This window comes from Mustela nigripes, chromosome 10, assembly GCF_022355385.1.
Source record: "Mustela nigripes isolate SB6536 chromosome 10, MUSNIG.SB6536, whole genome shotgun sequence".
Lineage (NCBI taxonomy): Eukaryota > Metazoa > Chordata > Mammalia > Carnivora > Mustelidae > Mustela > Mustela nigripes.
Window position 1 is genome coordinate 27392175 of NC_081566.1, and position 23064 is coordinate 27415238.

At 36.9% G+C, this 23064-nt stretch overlaps 1 protein-coding gene across 2 annotated transcripts in view; it reads right to left on the reverse strand.

Moving 5' to 3' along the window:
- Positions 1–23064, reverse strand: part of RABGAP1L (RAB GTPase activating protein 1 like) — a 769947-nt gene that overhangs the window by 250507 nt on the left and 496376 nt on the right. For both annotated transcript variants that reach the window (XM_059412860.1, XM_059412861.1), the window contains exons 16-17: positions 17961–18086; positions 15696–15839 (exon numbers count right to left, since the gene is read on the reverse strand). In XM_059412860.1, coding sequence (XP_059268843.1) covers positions 15696–15839; positions 17961–18086 — 270 coding nt within the window. The remainder of the gene's footprint in view (positions 1–15695; positions 15840–17960; positions 18087–23064) is intronic.

Here is a 23064-nt window from a genome sequence, read left to right on the forward strand (position 1 = left end):
CTACTTGTGATGGCTGTCTGTCAAATAAATAAAAATCTAAAAAAAACAAAACAAAAAAAACAAAAAACAAAGTGACTGTACCATTTTACACCATTACCAGGAATTTGAGGGTTCTAATTTTTTCACATTTTCAGCAACATTAGTTTTGTCCCATCTTTTGCATTATATCTGTCCTAGTAAGGGTGCATCTTGTTAAAGATGGACCATGCTCATCATGTTAAACATTTTTTTCATGTGCTTATTGGCCATTTGTATATCTTCTATTCGGAGAAATACCTATTCAGATCCTTCGCTGACTTTTAAATTGGGTTATCTGTCTTTTTATTGCTGAGTTGTGAGGATTCCTTATATATTCTAGATACCAAAATACCAAACCCTTAACAGATATGTGATTTGCACAATCTTTTCCTCATTCTATAGGTTTTTTTCACTTTCTTGATAGTGTCCTTTGAAATACAAGTTTTTTCAGAAAAATACATTTTTCTGAAACCCAACTTACCTACTTATGTGTTGTTGCTTGTGCTTTGTCATATATAAGAAACCACTGTCTATTCAAAGGCCATGAATATTTATAGCTAGATATTCTACTAAGGATTTTATAGTTTTAGGTTTTATAGTTAGGCCTAAATCCATTTTGAGTTCTTACACATAGTATGAAGTAGGTCACAGTTTCGCTCTTTTATGTATTAACATCCAGTTATCCCAGCAACCTTGTTGGAAAGAATATTGTTTCCTTAATGAATTGTTTTGGCGCTCTTGTCAATGGCTCACAAATACGTATTTCTGAACTTTCACTTCCAATCCATTAATCTGTGTATCTATACCTATGCCACTGCCACACGATTTTGATTACTGTAGCTTTCTACAGGGAAACCTTGTTGTACTGTGCTTTGTTTTATTGCATTTTGCAGATATTGTATTTTTTACAATTTGAAGGTCTGTGGTGAACCTGTGTGGAGCAAGCCTATTGGTACCGTTTTTCCAACAGCATTTGCTCACTTTGTCTCTGTGTCACGTTTTGGTAATTCTCACAATATTTCAAGCTTTTGATATAGTATATTATTATATTTGTTATGGTGACCTGTGCTCAGTGATTATGACTTCCTGAAAGTTTAAATAAGGGTTAGCATTTCAGCAATAAAGCATTTTAAATTAAGGTATGAATTTTTTAGAAGACATACTGCTACTGCACACTTAACAGACTACAGTATTGTGTAAACATAACTTTCCTATGTACTGGGAGACCAAAAAAATTCATTTAATTCACCTTGTTGTGATATTTGGTTTATTGCAGTGGTCTGGAACTGAACCTATAATATCTCTGAGGTATGCCTCTGAGAATGGAAATTGTACCCCTCTCCCCGAAATTATTCTGAAAAAAGCTGTTTATGAACTACATTTTGAGAAATATTGACTTATGACTTCAAGTACACCTACACTTCTATGAAATCTCTTCTTTCATTTCTTTTCTTTTCTCTTTTCTTTCCTCTTTTCTTTTCTTCTTAAGATTTTATTTATTTATTTGACAGAGAGCACAACTAGGCAGAGCAGCAGGCAGAGGGGGAGGGAGAAGCAGACTCTCTGCTGAGCAGGGAGCAGGATGCAGGACTCGATCGCAGGAATCTGAAAGCAGGACTTGAGCCGAAGGCGGACCCTTACGAACTGAGCCACCCAGGCACCTCTCAAATGTCTTATTACTATAATAACTATAAATACAACTTTTGCAGTATGGGCTTCTAAAATAAAAATATACTAGGGGCACCTGGGTGGCTCAGTGGGGGGGGGGCTAAAATAAAAATATACTAAATAAGAAAACCCTAGCCTTGCTATATTTAAAAATAAATAAATAAAATAAAAATATACTAATTAATTCATCACAGTTTAGAAACTCACCCACCACCTCCACATTTCCCCCAAGAAAAGAATAACATTTCATCTTGTTATTTAAATCAGAGGTCACAAACAATTAGCAACCTTTAGCTGACTTTAGTCTGATGATGCATTCTGTTTGGCCACACAGTATTTTTACAAATGTTATTTGAGTCTCTTTATATGAATCACATACTCTCCAATTCATATCAGTACCCACTATTCTGGATTATGTTATACCCAGCCTATTTCACTCATTTTTGCTCATTTGAGTTCATATCTGATCTAATCAAATCCTTAAAACAGTTTCATTAGGGAAAGTAGAAGAAGTTCTGGATCTTTTATTTTCTTGTAACCAATGCCCAATTTCTTCAAGGATTTTATCCAAATGCTAGATTAAATTCAATGATCTTTTCTTGAATTTAGGAAGATTTAACAGATGTTTGCTGATTAGCAGTAGTTCTATGATTTGAAAAATCAGGTAAAGGAGGATGAAACTTTGGTAGGTTCAAAATATTTTTATCAAATGTAGTAAAAACTCCATAGTTGAAGAGTGTCAATATACTGGGTAAAATATAATTCAGGCTTATTAGTAAATTTCAGATAAATCCAAATTTATCTTTACCCAAGAAAATAAAAAATTGGTTCATATTTCTTAGAGGAAAATATACAGATTAAAAAAAATGTTGGCTGGCACAATTTTAAAATGTCATTTTAGGGGCGCCTGGGTGGCTCAGTTGGTTAAGCATCTGCCTTCAACTCGGGTCATGATCCCAGGGTCCTGGGATTGAGCCCCACATTGGTCTTCCTGCTCAGTGGGGAGTCTGTTTCTCCCTCTGCTTCTTCTCCCTCCCTGGCTCATGCTCTCTCTTTCGCTCAGTCTCTCTCTCTAAAATAAATTTAAAAAATCTTTAAAATAAAATAAAATGTCATCTTAAAGGTGGAAATAAGGATAGCCTCAGAGAACCTACTGTGCAATAAGGAAATTTGGCCCTTCCCCTGAGTTAGCACTGGTACTTAAGACTACCATATAAGCTGGGCCTGTAGTTTCACCGTGACCTTCTCTTCTCTTTTTCCATACTCCTAAAAAGGGATTCATGCAGACTGCTTAAGGTCTCTACCATCCTCATACTCAGCCTAATACAGCTGGAGAATACTTTGCTGTCACTAGAATAGTATATGATGACAAAGATCCTAAAAATGGATGGAATTATTAAATGTTAAGAGTTAGGCAGAATCCAATTGTGCCATCAGATGAGCTGGACAACCTTTTTCCTCCTCTCTCATCCTCTTCCTGGGGCAGAACATATCCTTTCTTTTTCTTTTGGGGCCGAGCACATACTAACCTAGGATAATAGAAGTGGGTCTTTTATAATACAAACTTAGAAAAAAAAAAAAGGAAGAGATTTTTAAGAACATAGTTATGCCCACAGGTCACCATCTTGGTAGAGGGAAATGTCTGGTGATCTTATAGGTGATAGATCCCAAGGGCTAGTACTAGCTGTTTTCTTTCAGAGTCTTTTCAACCTGGTTGGATTGGAAACATTCTCTACGGTAACATCAGGTAAAGCTTAGTAATTGAATCCCAGGCCAAAACAGAAGAAGAGGAGAAAAGTCCACAGGGCATAGGAATAAAAGCAGAGGTGAAAGATGGAGTCTTAGGGAGATAACTCAAGAGAGATGAAGCTTCACAGAGAGGTTCCCCGAGTCACCAGGAAACAGGTGGCTGGAAAAGAGTCAGGTGTTACCTTTGAGGACCAGGTGGGATAGAGACAGAATCACAGAGAGGAACCCCACCTCTCCTGAATCCCTACCCAAGGTGAATTTTGTAACAGGTACCTTGAGCCTGCAAAGAAGACTTACTCCGCACATCCTTCAACACTCACTGGTATAACTGACCAGTGAACACAGAGACTTCTCTGCTCTTTCATACCGCACTGTATCATCATGCTCTTCTGGGATTAAGAAGGAGATTCTCACAAAACAAGCAGTATTTCTATGTGTTGTATAATCAGACATAAACAGAAAGCAACTACACTCATTTCTGAAAAAAAAAAAAAGATCTGGGACAAGAACTGGACATTTCTAGATAGGTGCATACACAAAGTAATATCTATCTTCCAAAGGTGACCTGTTTCTCAGGGCCTGATAATTTTGTGTATTTCAAGGTTGACTCATGCTACCTGAATATGTTCAGCATGTTAGCTTCAACCCATAGTCACTGATTTTAAGCCACTTACTTCTCAAGCGAAAAGGTTACTTAGATAAAATGTGCTTTGATTCTATTTGATAAAAAAAGAGCATTTAGAGGATTTTATCAGTACTACTGGATATCTATCTTTCATCCTCTTAGAAGAGTCCTATATTAATATTAATAAGTGACTTGGAAAGAGAGATTCTAAATACTAAGATTGCACTAATTTGTCTCTGTATTAAGGAGTCTTGTCGACTCAATTCAAATAAACAAGAGAACTGATCAGAAGTAGATGTTATCTACCTCATTTGGGATGTTGGAGAACAACTAGTCTGCGATCACTAAATGCCATAAGTAAGAAACAACTACCTACCAGACTGTGAAATAGCCTATCCTGCAGTCCAGAAGGTCAATGAGCCAGGGGACTATGCAGGAAACTGTTCAAGTATGGAAAATTTCCTGGCATTATTCCTCAGCAAAAAGAGCATAAAGGGCTATATTACTAGGACATGGACAAGAAGCAAAATGTCAAATGGACCTCTAAAAAATCAGAGCTTCCAAAAACCCTGGTAAGACCATCCAAAAACCAAAAGACCAGGAAGTCCCATTATGCTTCTTTTAAACCAAGGCAGTCAGCAATTCTAGTACTGATGGCTGGATACTATTTGTCTCGATATAATTAACAGGCCCTGGGTAAATATGAAAAAGGTCAAACCACTGTTTAGTTAAACATGCCAAACAAGGGATACTGATGGTAAAGTACTTGAAAAGGAAGACAGAAAAATACCAGGGTCATCAGAAGAAGCATTTCATGTTGAAATTCTAATAGACCTGAGAAGGACCACCTGGGATTTATGAGGTCAACAGAGTCTTGGACCCAGAGACCCCCTAGTGATATTGAGAATTGGTAAGACTCCAAACTTTAAATGAAAGTAGATAATGGGGATATCTTAAAAGAGGCAAAGACCACGGTCCATTTGCATTAAAGATGGGCAAGAATAATAAGACTATCTGCCTGGAGTGCCTGGGTGGCTCAGTTGATTAAAGTATCCAACTCTTGATTTTGGCTCAGGTCATGATCTTAGGGTCCTGGGATCAAACCCTATGTTGGGCTCTGTGCTTAGCATGGAGGCTGCCTGTCCTTGTCCCTCTGCTCTTCCTCCACACCCCCTACCTCAAATAAATAAATAAAACTGTTAAAAGAAAAAAGTGAAGCCTGAGAGTTTGTCAGCAAAAATTGGGTATTAATAAAACTGGATGATGAAGGGAAGGAACTACTCTCCAAGGTCCCACTTCCGGCTGTTACCATATGACAGACTTTCTTTCTGTATTGTACAATCTAAATAACTTATAAATTGGAGGACTGTTACTAATGATTGCAATGGATGTATTTAAACAATTATGTTAGAAGATGCTTTCATAATACCATAAGTGTGTAAACCTGGTGATTCACAGACCTGTACCCCTGGGGATAAAAATATATGTTTATAAAAAATAAAAAATTATATTAAAAAAAAAAGAATAAAAAAAAAAAGAAGATGCTTTCACAATCCAATTTCCAGACAATGGGAAGCATTAAAATACTTATAAAGATTTGCAAATAATCATTAAAATAATATAGATCAAAACTACACACTGCTTTTATTCAAAACCCTACTGAAAAATCTGTACATGAAAATTATTTGGAACACTGTTACCCCTTCAACCATAATTTTCAGACCATAATTTTTAAGATTATACCTTGTATTAAAACTGTATGACTCCCCATTTTAATTAAATAAATATCTATGGACTGGGTATTTTTGAGATTTTTTCTGAGAATTTTATTTAATACATTTTATATTTATCAAATGCTATATTTCAAAGCAGTCAATACTAAGAATTTTGGTGCATGGGGTATATGCACACTAGAAATGTTCTGTTGTGCTGTTTTTTGAGAATGGCTTCTCAGAAAATGAGCCTCTTGTTGAGCGGGCTATCAGTCATACGACTTACTTAAGGTTACCCTTTCCTCAGCATATTAAATAAGACATGGACAACTAGCCTAAAGTGGCGCATACCTAAGATCTAGGACTATACAAGCTATCTTAAAATGGGAGCAGGACTAGTGAATTTTAGCTAAATTCTAAATTCTAGAATTTTAGCTAAAAATTATAAGGAGATTTTTAAGAACCGCTGATCCTAGAGTTGAACAATCATGGCAAAACTTTCTGAGATACCATAGACTCCACAAAGAAGTAAGGAGGGAGAGAAGGGAGCACATTCAATTCATACAGAGGAATAAAGAGTAAGAGAGGTGAGCGCTGGAGTTTCTGTGGCACCTGTCCTTCCTGAGGTCTACTTGTTCATCTTCTCCTGGATTCACTTTATACTTATAACAATCCCCCACTGTACTTGGGCTACTATGTCTGGGTTTCTGTTTCTTAAAATATCTTAATTAAAACAGAAGGAATTTGGGGCGCCTGGGTGGCTCAGTGGGTTAAGCCGCTGCCTTCAGCTCAGGTCATGATCTCAGGGTCCTGGGATCGAGTCCCGCATTGGGCTCTCTGCTCGGCAGGGAGCCTGCTTCCCTCTCTCTCTCTCTCTGGCTACCTCTCCGTCTACTTGTGATTTCTCTCTGTCAAATTAATAAATAAAATCTTAAAAAAAAATAAAAAAATAAAAAAATAAAACAGAAGGAATTTCCCAATATATTATTTTTTTTCTCTTAAAACTCAAGAGCAAAGTCATTTTCAGCCAATAGGATTTCACAGAAACATGCAAATGAAGATGATAAAAGTAAACTTGCCCATTAACAGATATTCCTTGTATGTTCACAAGTTGATTATAAGGTGTATATATAGTAGTGCACAAAAGAGATATGCCTTCTCTTTTCAGAAATTTATAATCTAGTGAGAGAAATAGGCATTTAAAAAGTAATACACAGTAAATAAATAAAAAACCACTAACTACAGGGTGCTATCACAGAAGTCCAAAAGTTTAGACTACTTAAGAATGACTGATCAGGAAAAACTTCATTTAACATTTAACTACATTTAACTAAAACTACATTTAGCCCTAGGCCTGAAGAATTTAGCCAGAAGGGAAAGAATATGCACACATTTTCGACCTGAAAAGACCCTAATGTTCCAGAAACTAAAAGGCCAGTGATGAAGTACAGTAAGAGAAAGACTGACCCAAGGGTACCGCTGGAGAGGAAGGAAGGGGAAGATTATGGGCAAAGTGAAACAATGTGAGTTTTATTAGAGGGAAACCACCCAAGGATTTTCAGCAGAGGAATGACTTGACCTGATCTCTGGATGCTATGGAGAAAAATGGGATAAGAGAGGGTCAAGTGGAAAGAATAGTGAGGAGATAACTGAACAGTATGTGTGACAATGGCTTGTAGGTGGAAGATAGCTTTCTAAACCTATTTTAAGTAGTGGACTTCATAAACCAGTGAGCACAAGATTTTTCAAATATGATCAATCATAAGTTTCTCAGAGGTACACATATATGCAATAAAAAACACAGAAACATTCAATTCTGTATAATGGTTCATGTGAGGAAGGCAAAGGAGGGGGTAGTCCCTGGGAGAGGGAGTTAATAATATACAAACTAATCTTGTTCATATTATTTTGTTTCTTTTTTTTTTTTAAAGATTTTATTTGTGTATTTGACAGACAGAGATCACAAGTAGGCAGAGAGAGAGAGGAGAAAGCAGGCTCCCCGCTGAGCAGAGAGCCCAATGCGGGGCTCGATACCCGGACCCTGAGATCATGACCTGAGCCGAAGACAGAGGCTCAACCCACTGAGCCACGCAGGTGCCCCAATATTATTTTGTTTCTTAACCAGGGAGATAGATATATAAGCATTCATTGTATGCCTTAATGCCTTTAAAAATGTTTCAAATATTAAATCAGAAAAATAACAGAATATGTTTAGTTATTTTATTTAATCCATGCTACACAGTTTACCTATAATGAGCTTTCTGCAAGAAAAAAATACTATAAAGTAACTTTAATTATTCCAATTCATGATAAACTGAAAGAATTTTATTGGAAAAAAAAACTGTTATCCTATAACTTTAAGTCAGTGATAAATGTTCTGAGTATGAGAACACATAATTAGATGCTGTGGGTTATTAAACAGGTTTGAGATATATAAAGTCTTTGTGAGTCCCCAAAGTAATGTGGGTTTGATTCTACTAAAACAAAATACCACTCCTATTTTTAACAGTAAACTTGTACCTTTATTTTACACATTTTTTTTTTTAATTTGACAGACAGAGATCACAAGTAGGCAGAGAGGCAGGTAGGCAGAGAGACGGGGAGGGGGGGAGGCAGGCTCCCTGCTATGTACCTTTATTTTAAAGGACTAGGTTTGACATGCTTATTCCTCCACTAGTCATTTTTCATAATTATTCCACCCTCCATAATTTCCTAAAGATTGACCTTCAATGTTCCCAAGGGTACCAGAATCTGCTTCTAGAACAAACACTGCAGAGAAATTGTAATCCAAGCATTTCCAGAATAAAGCATGCAAGAGTAACCTGCCCCAGTCACTCCTCAACATCATTGGTCCCCAAGATGCTCCCTGAAGGGACGCCTGGGTGGCTCAGTTGGCTAAGATGCTCCCTGAAGCGTAGAAGCTGCATAATCAGCCACCTTCCCTTTCAGCACTACGTTAAACAAAAATATAATCAATAAACCCCCAGATGATCCATTAGCACATCCTGTCCTCTCTACTTTTAAAATCTGTCTAGAAATCAACCACTTCTCACCATGTTCACCACCACTAACTTGGTCTAAGCAACCCAGGTTATGCCTCATAACTGGTCCTCAACTTTTCCCTTTGACTCAATAGTGCAACCTGAGTGGTAAGAATAAAATATATATCAGAGATTATCACTCCTATACTTAAAAAACTGTTCTGCTGTTTCCCATCTCGGTCCAGTAAAACCTAAAATTATCTATAATGGTCAAAAGTCCCAATTAAGACCTGTTGCATTTCTCTTCCTTCATCTTTTCCCATAGCACTTAACACTTCTGAGCGATCATATATTCTACTTAGGCATTTGTTATTGTCTGTGTCTTCCACAAGGATAAAAAAATGTAATGAAGAGTCGAGTTTTGCCTCCTTTTCTTTACTGTTACATCCCCAAACCTGAATGGTGTCAAGCATTTAGAAGTAGTTCAATAAATGTTTGCTGAATAAATGAATGAGCGTGAATATTCCTTTAAAATCATGGGGTGCCTGGATGGCTCAGTCGGTTAGACATCTGCCTTCGGCTCAGGTCATGATCCTTGGGTCCTGGGATTGAGTCCTGCACTGGGCTCTCTGCTCAGCGGAGAGCCTACTTCGCCCTCTCCCTCTGCCTGCCTCTCTGCCTACTTGTGATCGCTCTCTCTCTTTTCGTCAAATAAATAAATAAAATCTTAAAAAAATAAAATAAAATCACAGGAAGCACAGACCATGGTTCTGCCATTTAAATGTGAGGGTTCGACTTCTGTAATGTCAAAACTAATGCAACGCAAGAAAGAGCTGCAAGACAACTGGTGTGAGAAACCCTTATAGGTGAGAAAAAAGTTAAAATCCAGAAACAAGATTTGAGAGAGTGTTTTTTTTCCTAGTCCTGAAGATTTCTATTGATAAGTAAAACTTTAAAATAATCTTAACCATATTTATTGGTTGGTCAAAGCTTTTTCCCCTACTCTTATAGCCAAATATTACTCTTAAAGTTTTTATAAAATTTATGTTTATGTACCCTATGCTCATTCTAATACATTTTAAATTCAACAAATTACTTGATAAAGACCTCAGCTAATGCTAGTATGGTAATCATATTGCACTATAGAAATGAATCCGATTGGGGTGCCTGGGTGGCTCAGTGGGTTTAGCCTCTGCTTTCGGCTCAGGTCATGATCTCAGGGTCCTGGGTTCGAGCCCCGCATCAGGTTCTCTGCTCGGCAGGGAGCCTGCTTCCCCCCTCTATGCCTGCCTCTCTACCTGCTTGTGATCTCTGTCAAATAAATACAATCTTTAAAAAAAAAAAAAAAAGGAATCAGATCAACACATTGCATACCTCAAACTTACACAATTTTATGTGTCAGCTGTATTACAATAAAAAAACTCAAATATTACTGTTTGAGGGAGAAAATGGGGGCAAGGGATAAGAATATTATGTAATGAATCTACAGCTTCAGAAAACTGTTTTGAAAGGGGGTACATACTTGGTGGTATTTAATTAAATATTGGAGTACTGCACTGTCATTTTTTTCATCATCCTAAGAAAAAAGGAGAGACAAGAAATATATTCTAATTTGAAGGGTCAATGATTTCCTTATATTCCACGAAATATCAAGTTACTATATAAAGCTGAATATAATTTGATACTCTAAAAATTGAACTATTGGGGAAGAGCGAACTTCAAACATCATCTGTCAGTTATCTTGTCAAGACTAAAAGATATACTATTTTTTTTCTATGTCTTCTGAAAGAAAGCAGAAAAAAAAAACCTTCGAGGACTACTTGAGTCATTAGTCAACTAATAGAATTAGAAATAAAATAAAATTATAAAATAGAATTAAACTTCCATTAAGGTCAATGGCTAAAATTTTGGTTTTAGCAAAAAAGCATCTTAACTAGAGGGAAACAAAGGTGGTTAGAAAGGTAAGAAAGAATCAACAGCTAGTTAGCCTACTCTCTTAAGAACCTCTGGTGTCATCTAGCTAACTGAAAAAACTGAGAAGCAATAAAAGAGCTATATAGATGGACAGAGCAGAACGGAGGGTTATATTACTAACTGGGTATTTACTATGCAGTAGGCACAGTGCTCAGCACTTCATATTCTCATTCAATCCTTAAAATAAACCTGGGAGATAGGTTTTGTTAGCATCATTTTACAGAGAAACAAACTGAGACATACACAGGTAATGTAACATAACAAAGTGATGCAGGAAGGGTTAAATAAAAAAAACCAAATATCTTAACTCCAATGTTAAACTGTCTCTATGTCACTCCTTCTGTCACCAAATACACTGCTGGACTTTTCCCACCAGGTGAATTTCTCTCATACAAGCACAGAAGTGAGTCAGCTCTTAAATCCAGCTCTTAGTTCTCATTTGGATGCAACTTCAGAGATCAAGTCAATGAGTTTTCAACTAAATGAGTGTCATTTTGTTCCATATTCATGAACTTTAATCTGATCTAGGATCTGCCCTCTAAAAAACAAAACAAAACACAGTAAAATAAAAACCTGCCTTTGAGCACGAGGAAGACTTCCACCGAATAAAAACAACTCAAAAGGTAATGCTCAAAATACTTTGAAAAAGCTACTTGAGGGCATCTACTAAATCCTAGTGTATACATGCCCTAACCCAGCAATTCCACTCCTAGATGTGTACCCACAGAAGTACATTCACATGCTTACCAACAGGCAAGTTCAAGAATGTGCGTAGCAACACTACTTGCAATTACACTCATCTGGAACAACCCAAATGCCCATCAACAATACAATGGAAGAATGGATATATTATAATATATTCATACAGTGGAACAAATGAACCAAACCTGGATGCAACTATTATATGGATGAATGTCCAAACATAATGATAAATGAAACCTTGATGAGAAGAGTTCATATTGTATTATTCCACCTAAAGCTAAAGTTTGAAATTTGATTAAAAGAAAAAAAAAACTATCAAAACTCATAATCCTACGGTGCCGGAAGTTGGGACAGTGATTACTCTTCAGAGAGGTAGTGACCACAGGGGCAGTAAAGGGAAGGAGGGCTCCTGAGATTCATGTAGTGTTTGGCTTTTTTAAAAAATCTGGGTGCTTGTTACATTAGTTATGTTCACTTTACGAAAAACGTAAAAAATCACGTTTTACACTAATTGTTGCACATTTTCTTTTAATCTGTTACACTTCCACAAAGAGTTCTTTAAAAAAGACAATGTTCTATTCTTAGAGAATTAACAGCACAATATTTACACTGTGTTAATACTTCTAGCCTTTTTCTTATCTCTCCCGATAGAAGCAGACAATAAAATATAGAAGGTTTTGTTCTTTTAAAAAAAATAGTATTAATTTCAATTATTGCCTACACGATAATTTATGGAAAGTTCCATTTATCTCAGCATAATAAGATGTTTTTTTCAAACTCTAGTTTAAAATCCTGCTGTTGGGCATTTCTCCAAAGAAGACATCCAAATGGCCAACAGACACATGAAAGAATGTTCAACATCGCTTGGCATCAGGGAAATACAAATTAAAACTACGATGAGGTATCACCTCACACTGGTCAGAATGGTTAAAATTAACAAGTCAGGAAATGGTAGTCCTTGGTAAGGATGGAAAGGGGAACACTCCTACGCTGTTGGTGGGAATGCAAGTTAGTGCAGCCACTCTGGAAAACAGTATGCAGCCTCAAAAATTTTAAAATAGAGCTACTCTAGGGCCCAGCAATCGCATTATTGGGTTTTTACCCCAAAGATACAAATGTAGTGATCCAAAGGGGCATGTGCACCTGAATGTTCATAGCAGCAATGTCCACAACAGCCAAACTATGGAAAGAACCTAGATGTTCATCGATAGGTAAATGGATAAAGATGTGGTATATATACATTAATTCATAATGATGAAGATTTGAATCATTTTCCTTAAAAAAAGGAGAACATGACAAAAACAAATACATATAGATGATTCTATTTAAGACTATGTTATCATTTCTTTCAGAATATTTTACCACATATGAAAGACGAGTTTTGATATAAATATTTTATTAACTACAAGAAGGAAAGGGGCAAAGAGAAAACACAGACAGGCAGGAAATAAAAGTTTATCTAAAAATTTCCTTTGCAAAATAATCCTCTGACAAAGATGAGTTAGTGGAAAGAATGAATATCCTGATACTGTTCCAATAAAGTTTATTTTGAACTGGTAAGTGATATTATTATTTATTTCCGTGGTTACCATGATCCTGTGATTACAAATTACTCCATGTTTTGGAAATCTATGCAACTTCCTTAAACAGCTACAGAGTACAGATTTAAGGGAAGGGAAAGTAGTATCTATGATCTCTTATTAATTTTAACAAGCATTAAGATCTTTCAAATATTATAATTAAATCACAGCTAGCAAGTGATAATGCTTATAAATTTTCTTTTCCCTACTGTAAATGTTGCTAATTTTCTTAGCAACTGACATCAGAAATTCAAATATCGTTAAAATAAAATTTACTGAGAAATTGTGAATCTGGGTTCCAGAAGACCCACAGACAATGCTCCAATGTCAGGTATGGAATCACTCACATAGAGATGATTTTAGAAAGGCATCACTCCAGTGAACTAGAGGATAGTGTTACTATTGCCATAAATGACCAAGAAATCCAGTTTTACTGGTGTGATTTCTATAATGAACATTATAAAACTAACCACTATAAAATTAGATAATCTCTTTCAGCAAAAAATTTGAAGTAATATTAACTTTTGTAAGCTCCTATTATATATAAAACTGTTAAAATGTCATACTCTCACTTTCCTATTTTTTAAATACCATGAAATACTAAACTCAGCTCAGTATGAAATGAATAGGACCTACAAACATTTATTTATCAAAAATAAATTTTAGTATTACTTTAAGATCACAGAAGTCAAAGACATAAATTTGGTTTTTACTTTTGAACAGCACTGCACTAAATTTGAGGAGTCAGAAAAGTTTGCCAAATGCCCAAATTTGTGTATACAGAGATCACACCATTTTGACTTTGAGTGAGGTTCTAACTCCTAATTTTGCCTTCTTCCTTTAGGTTAAATTTAGATAGGCATTTTAGAAACTAATTTGTAAGTAAGACAAATAGGAGAGTCCATGTGTTATTAATCAGGTTTGCCTGCTGTTACATATTCAGAATTGGGGAACTTACTCTGTGACCTTCAGCAAGTCGCTGAGCCTTTCTTTATTAAAATGTCACAAATGGGGACGCCTGGGTGGCCCAGATGGTGAAGGGTCTGACTCTCGATTTCAGCTCAGGTCATAATCTCAGGGTGGTGAGATCCAGCCCTGCCTCGGGCTCTGTGCTCAGCGGGGAGTCTGATGGAGATTCTCATCCCCTGCCCCTCCTCTCTCTCTCTTTCTCTCTCTCTGGCTCTCAGATAAAATAAACAAATCTTTTTTTAAAAAATATGTTACAAATGTTTAAAGATCTTACACCTTTACAAAATGCTCTGCAACTTTCAAGGATTGTGTGGCTCCCAGCTAGAACCTCTGACGAGCAGAGCCCAGCGATGTGTGCACAGGAAACACTTCTGCCGTGGTAGCCTGAGAAATCCTAGCCATGCTTTGCACAGCTTAGGCATTTTTATCTCTTTTAATCGTTTTTTATAATTTGATTAATACAATTGGAGTGGTTAAGAAAGGAAACCGTGTATAACAAGTTATGCACTAATACAAAACCGTTTAGATTATGTTAGGCTTATACTTTTGATTGCTCTAGCTTTCTAATTTAAGACAGCTATAATTTATATACATTTATATCCCAAATAAAAAAAATTCTCATCTAGCAATCACTGCTAAGACTGTTAAACATTTTGACTGGCAGGATACAAGGTATGCTTGTGTAATGCTGCTTATTTCTGTAAAAGAGTAAAGTGAATAAACGCAGCCACCTCAGGAACTAAAAACAATACATGAAATAAATCATATACCTAAGGAATTTGCAAACTAGTTTTTTTTTTAAAAGATTTTATTTATTTACTTGACAGTCAGAGATCACAAGTAGGCAGAGAGGCAGGCAGAGAGAGAGGAGGAAGCAGGCTCCCTGCTGAGCAGAGAGCCCCGATGGGGGGCTCAATCCCAGGACCTGAGATCATGACCTGAGCCGAAGGCAGAGGCCTTAACCCCAAGAGCCACCCAGGTGCCCCTGCAAACTAGTTTTTTAAATATTCTGTGAAAATATATGGTAGAGAAGCGTTAGTGTATCACTTCACAATTATCTGGTAGGAGTCTCAAACATCATATACATTAGAAACATCTTATGAATTGAAGATTAAATTACTGTATAATTAGAAAACAAACTTAGTGGTTACCAGAGGGGAGGTGGGTGGAGGTTAAATAGGTGATGGGGATTAAGCAGTACACCTGTTATGATGAGTGCTGGGTGATATATGGAGTTGTTGAATCACACTCTATTGTACACTTGAAACTAACATAACAGTGTATGTTAACTATACTGGTGAAAAGAAAGAAAAGAAAAGATAAAATAAAATATAGATTACTATATAATTTCATTTATATTCACTCTTGGAAGTATAACTACATTACTATTAAAAACACCTGATTTTGAATTCATTTATATAATTTTAAAGGTCCTTTATATTAGTAATACATTATTACACAGGTAAAGGCTTATTATGAATTTTAATTACAGAAATTTAATTACCTACCTTACTTCGCAGGAATTTTATATGACTTAACATATTCATTTCTCACAAATAATAATTAACATAGTCTTTACTAAAAAATTAAATAGAACTTCCTGGTCAATATTTATGGCTTAATTTATAGGAAAAAATAAAATGAAGATGATTATGACCACTTTAAATAAAAACTATTTTCACTTTTGGCTTAGGTATGAGAGATGCAGTCACTCTACCTCACAGAGCAGTAAGTCGATGATGTGGAAGACCATGCAGAGTGGGAACTTGGCTGTAAAAAGAGTGAGGAACCACTGGGAGGCATACATATGAACTTCCAGGTTCAGAACACAAAAATGGTGATGCAGGTCCGGTAACTGCTCCTAAAAAATCAAAGTGGAAAACTGAGAAGCTTTATTTCCTACCACAACTGTAATTTATAACTAGATTTCTATGACCACTCTAGATTTTTCGCAAAATTCATTCAATTTTATGTAACTACATGGAAGTGATAATAGGAGATGAGCCTGGGACTAGGATGATTGAGGAAAATAGAGGCAGACTTGTCATGGACAGATAACAAAGATGACCTCTTGCTCACTTGACTGTTCTTGTTTCTTAGTAAATGCTCGCTTTGACAGAATACCTATGGTCTAACGAACGTCATCCCTACAGAGTCAAGTCCAGCACCTGATCAAATGGGTTGCCTAACTACTTAGGAAAGAAATAGATCTACTCTTTGGAGACCACTTAATATCAACATCATCCAGGATCTGTGATATCACTTGAGTATCTTTTTGGGGTATTGAGACAAACCCCAAACATAACCAGACTTCAAAATAACCTATCATTAAAAACTGACAAGCTACAGAAATTGTGCAAGGGTATAATGCATGATATAGGGTGTCTCCTAAAAATGCCTTTATGCTACCCTAACGCTTTTTTCTCCTCAATTTACATAAGTAAATGCTTGTCAAAAGCATGAAAGGAAAGCTCAGAGTATTAGCATAGCTGTTCCTATAACTGAAAAGCAAAGACATGTAAAAGCCCACATTAGTTTTGTTTTCATAAATGGATCATAAAAACAAACAAACAAAACTCCCTACTTCCTACACAAAATGCTTTCAGAAAAATACCCAAAAGTACCCATCAGGTACTTTAAGTGGGATGTCCTAAGGTCATCCAGTCAAAGAATGCTAACACATGCTAAAATGTGTTTAGGTTTCTTCACAGTACCATGAACTTGCTATTCATTTATCAGGTACATTTATTTGACTCTCAAAGCTCTTAATACTGAGCTTCGAAAAAATGTAAACTTCTGAAAATAAAAGGTAAGAAAGTGAATAATCCCAAATATTTACTTAGAAGAATTAAATCTCAAAAAGAGCCTATTGCTTTTATTGTCCACAGTTGCCCAGAATCTTCTACACAATCTTTCTTCTCCCAATGAAAGCACATGTGTCATTGTGCTTACAGTTCTCTTAACATCTTTCCCCTATTTCATTTCTTCTTAAAGGTCTTCTACCTTCCAACATTCTCTTCTCCCAGTAAAGTTGTCTTTAATCTCATTGCTAATCCTGTGTCTTCCCTGTTCTAGTCTTTTAGTCTCTTATTGACTTCATGCCCTCTTTATACACCTATGGATCTCCTGACAGGTCAGGCCAATGGGCTCCTTCCAGTATCTCTAGTGCTGTGTCCCATTACCTTCCTCCTTAATCACTTTACTTTTCTCCAATATGGAATCAATCCATTCATGTATTTATTTCACATTTCTCTTGGGTTCTCAATACCTCAGACAGAGAAAGCCATATAAGCATGTGACACAGACCCATTATAAATTTAAGATTTTCAACTTCAGGTGGAATTTCAAAGCTACTCAGGAATTCCTTCTATTAGCACTAGTCAATATCATCTTGCCCTTGCTCACAATCTTTTTTTATTATGTAATATTTTACATATATAAAATAATATGTTCTTCATACATATAAATTTATACAGACATATTGTGAAACAGTAACAAACATTGTTTGAGATCATGAAATTATAGGAGAAAAAATTTTAAATATGTCCCTATATTAACATTTATGTGTTTTTTATTCTTTTTCAATTCTTTTCTGTCCCTTTTAAGAATTCTCTACATGTGGACCTAAATATAGTACTAGGGCTAATTAAGGGAGGGAAAGTTCTTAAGTATTTCCATTTCTATTCTGTAAATATCTTCATTTCTTTACAAATATACTCAGGAATCTTTTCATTGACTTAACTCACTATATTCACACTTCAAAGTATATTAAAGTTGAATATTTACAATGGAAGACTATTTTAAAAACGATCAAATGGTTAAATAAATATTAACACCAACATAGATACTGGTCAGAAACCAAATATACTGAGAATTTTTCTGTAGAATTCCACTAAACTTTCATGAATTATTATTGTTCATCAATTTTATTACTTTTTCTGTAATTCAATCCCTGAGTGATAAAAGCCTAATTTTTATTTACCTGTATTAGTCTCTCCAACTGATAGAACTTGCAATGAAGATCTTCAAAGTTGTTTTTGTAGAGATCTCGTAAGCCATAGTCATACATGATTTTCACCAAAACACAGAACGCCTGCTCTTCTGGCATCTACAGGAAAACAGATCACATAGAACATGGCTGAGTGGCATTTGGCCAGAATGGCAGAAAAGTTCTTCCTGTTAACAGTCCTCTGTATTAACGGCTAAAGGCCTTAGTGAATGAACCTATTCAGAGCCAGCCTTCAGCAGCAAAATAGATAAAATTTGTGTTCAAACCTTCCAGTTTCCTCACTTGAAATGAACTTCGCTCTTTTGTGATTTCAATCATCTTATTATTCACTCATTCAGCCATCTTAAAAACAGGTAATAGAGTCACATGATTCAAAAATCAATACAATGCAAAAGTATGCAAAGGTAAAGTCTTACTCCACTCAATCATTTTGCATGTATCCTGCTAATGTTTCTTTACGCAAATAAAAGAATCACACTTATTTTATTTTTTCTCTTTCCTACATAAAAGATAACATTCTTTTCTTTTTAAAGTTTTTAAAATTTATTTGACAGAGAGAGACATCACAGGAGGCAGAGAGGCAGGCAGAGGGGGAGGAGGCAGCAGGCTCTTGCTGAGCAGAGATCCAATGAGGGGCTTGATCCCAGCACCCTGAGATCAGGACCTGAGCTGAAGGCAGAGGCCCAACCCACTGAGCCACCCAAACACCCCAAAAGATAACATTCTATGTACATTACAAGGCATATTGCTTTTCCCCCCTCAATAATACCCACAAAAGAGGGATTTGTGGGTCAAAGGATAAATGTAATTTTTATTTTGATAGTGAGATGCTGTCTTCCCATAGTCTTCTTGATGTTGTTATTTTCTTTTTACATAAAAAGTTTTCAGGAAAGATTTTTATGAACTTTTATCATTAAGAGTTAAATGATAAAATCTAATATACCCTTTCCAGAGGCATTTTTATCTGAACAGATAATGAAATCTGAAATCCAAGGAAAAAATCTCTAAATTGTGTTATCAATGAACTGAAGGAATTTAGACAAGATATATATCTAATATTCTAGAAAATACATCAAGCAAACAGAAAAAGATTTTATCCTTAATGCAGTGTCCTAAGATAAAAATAAAACTGTTATGTAAACATTTACTTTTTTTTTTAAATAAAGACTTTATTTATTTAAGAGAGAGAGAGTATACACACCATCGGTAGGGAGGAACAGAGGGAGAAGGAGAAGCAGGCTTCTTCCTCCTGATGAGGGAGCAGGAGGCTGGCTGAGGACAAAGCAAAAGCTGGCGCCTTGCACCCCCTCTTCACCTGCTCCCCTCCATGTGTGTAGCATTCCTCAGGCACCCTTGACTGCCATAAAACGATAAATAGTTAACTTGCAGGGATCGCAATCCTGCAGAACAGGAATCTCCCTTGCTCTACTCCCTGAGCAGGAAACCCAATACAGAACTTCAGCAGGATCCCAGGACCCTGAGATCAGGACCTGAGCTGAAGGCAGATGCTTACCTAACTGAGCCACCCGGGTGCCCCTGTAAACATTTACTATCAATGTCATTTCTCTGAAAGTCTGACCTTGGCTGATTATGGTATCTGCCACCTTTGTTAGATTAAATTCTCTGTCTGAACACTTAATTCAAGTAGAGGTCTATTTTATAACCCCCTTCTCTCCTTATTCCCTTTCCCTTTATTTGTTTTCTAATTAGGGGCCAAGTTAGTAAAGTTTGTCTGTAAGGGCCTTTTCAGCCAGAGCGGCCTCACCCCAGTTGAACAGCCATTTTCTTGTTTATGTAGTAAAACTTAAATTGATCCTGGCCCCCTCCCCCCGGAACTTACTTAAAAACAAGTCCAGGAAACCCAGGTAACAAAGCCCAAATACAAGGGTGGGTCAGGTCAGGTGGATAATAGCCCCAATGCAGGGATGAGTCTGGTCATGTGGAGACATCCAATGAGTAAAGCACGCATAGTGTCCCCTGGCTACCTAGGAGTGTGGGCCCCACCTTTTGGGCACCTTTTGGGTGCCAATTCTAACCAAGGTGATAGGCTAGTTCAAAAAGCTACTATGGGCTGAATTGTAATTAATTGGCCATCTGCGTGTGGCCAGGCACAACCACATGGCCTTTGCTCTATAAGTTAGTCTGTAAGGCAGGGAGGGGTCATCGCCCTTTCTGTAAGGTGCATCCCTGACCAGTCGGTTTGACGGTTGGTTTGATTCTTGATGCTTGGCTTGAAATAAAGCTTTGCTTGACCTCCACTTTGTATCACTCTCGCTCCTTTGACCATGGACCCGTTATTGGGGGACTCAACATGTCAAACTGAGCTAGAAACGTAACTAGGTTTAGAAATGTAACTTAGGTTACACTTAGAAATGTAACATTTATTTAAATTCCTACACAAATTGGCCACTTCTATATTCTACTTATAAACCATGAAATACATAAATTAAATAAAACCTCCTAAAGTTAAGTAAGTACACTTTGCTGTTGTCATTTTGATTCTATAAACATTTGCTTTTTTTAAATCCTGTTTTATCTGTGAGGTGTTTGGGGCTTTGACCCCAGCTGTTCAAGTCAGCAAATATTTTTCAGCTTATACTAATTTATTCACAATACAAGTACACTGTATTCTTTCCCTCTTTAACAATCCTGTCATTGAAGCTTCAAGAGACATTAACTTGCACATGCACGGTCTACTCCTCCTCCTGATGAGGGAGCACGAGGCTGGCTGAAGACAAAGCAAAAGCTGGCGCCTTGCACCCCCTCTCCATCCGCTCCCCCTCAGTCCTGTGTAGCATCCCTCAGGCAGCCCTGACTGCCATGAACAATAAGCAAATAGTTAGATTGCAGGGATCACAATCCTGCAAGACAGGAGTCTCCCTTGGTTTACAAATGTCCTAAATCTCACTAACAAAGACGATTGATAGCAGGATTGTGACACCCCACCAAAAAGTCTCCCAACTATCTTAATGTTAATGGCTGGTCTAAAGACAACATTGATCAAACCGCAAGGGCAAGGCCTCCAGTAGCTCTCTTGAGCATATGAAAACTCCATTGAACCCTTCCTTCCCCTCACCTTCCCCCAACCGCAGGGTACTTCACCTGCCATCCCTCACAAGCCAGGGCAGCTGCATCTCCACCTGCCCAGGGGTCCTGTCCCCGTGCTTTAATAAACCACCTTTTTGCACCAGAGACGTCTTAAGAATTCTTTCTTAGCCGTCGGCTCCGAACCTCACCCCACCGAACCTGACTTAGGTTCTGGGACTTCATCACTCCTACTGCCAAGGACTAAGCCTCCCCTTCTCCCTCCCAGAGCTCTACTAAAATGGTCACACAAAACTGCTCATGTAGGGTAACTGCAGCCAGCCCTAGAGAAACTAATTGTGTTACAGTCTCCCTCTTTCTAAGTTCTATTGAAACATTTATCATTTGGTAGACTACAGAGGGGATAAACCGTTAGTGCTTTGCATGAATAAAACCATTAAAGCAAACAAAAGGTTTAAATGCCTTTTGGTATTCACACATGCAGTCATTGAACAGGAGAGATGGCATGCACTGTGCTGGGCCCTGGGGATACAGAAGTAACCATGTGGCATCTTCCCAAAGGACTAGTATATAGGCAACTCTCCATGACTTTGATAGGAACACAAAAATCCTGGGATAGGGGAGGTAGGTAGGATGTGTAGATGAAGAGTTAGACATCACTATCAGCTAGAGCGCAAGTAGAGGCACTGGGTGAATTAGTCAGGAAAATGAACATAAATGGCTGCTTTGCTTTTAGGTATGGAGCTTCAATTCTCCCTTCCTCCCTCCATCTCTCTATCTCCACCCTTTTTCACTCTCTCTTCTCCACTCCCTGTTTCTCTCTCACACAGAAACAATATATTTAATATATGTTCTTCAAAAACAAAAGAATTTTTAAGTTTGAATTTTATTCCCCCAAATAAAATGAACAATCCCAGTCTATAAGCTTTATTTATTTATTTTTTCAATCTACATTTGGGAGGGGGTGAGAAGTCTTAGAGCTATTATCCTTCATGTGTAGCTTTAGGCAACATAATTTCTAAATAATGATCACAACAGATAATAGACCCATGACCTCACATACTTAGAATTTTTGTGTGTAGTTAGGAACTGTTAAGGTTTCTCTTAGCAACTTTCAAGTATACAATATTGTCAACTACAGTCACCAAACTGTTACATATCCAGAACTTATTAATTTTATACTTACAAGTTGGTACTATTTCACTCACTCACTTCCCCGACCTCGTGTGGCAACCACCAATTGATTCTCTTTTATGACTTCTTCTTGTTTATATTCCACATATAACTGATAACATACGGTATTTGTCTTTCTCTGTCTGACTTATTTCACTTAGCATAAAACCCCTGAGGTTCATCATGTTGTCACAAATGACAGGACTTCCATTTTTATAACTGAATAATATTCCATTAAATGTAGAAAACATTATCTGTACCCATTCACTTGTTGATGGACATTTAGGTTGTCTTGTCTATTGTAAATAACGTTGCTATGAACGTGGAGCTACTAATATTGTCTCAAGATTGTAATTTCATTCTCTTTGGATATATACTCAGAAGTAGAATTGCTGGATCACATGGTAGTCTATTTTTTTTTTAAGATTTTATTTATTTATTTGACAGAGGTCACAAGTAGTCAGAGAGGCAGACAGAGAGAGAGAGGGAAGCAGGCTCCCTGCTGAGCAGAGAGCCCAATGTGGGGCTCGGGATCATGACCTGAGCCAAAGGCAGAGGCTTAACCCATTGAGCCACCCAGGCGCCCCCATGGTAGTCTATTTTTAATTTTTTGAAGAACTTCCATACTGTTTTCCATAGTAATCGCACCAATTTACATTCCCATCAACAGTGCACAATGGTTCCCTCTTCTCCACATCCTTGTCAATGCTTATTACCTCTTGGCTTTTTCATAATATCTACTCCAACAGGTGTGAGGCAATATCTCACTGTGCTTTTGATTTGCATGATGATGGGTGATGTTGAGCAACTTTTCATACACCTGTTAGATTTTGAATATCTTCTTTGGAAAAATATCTAC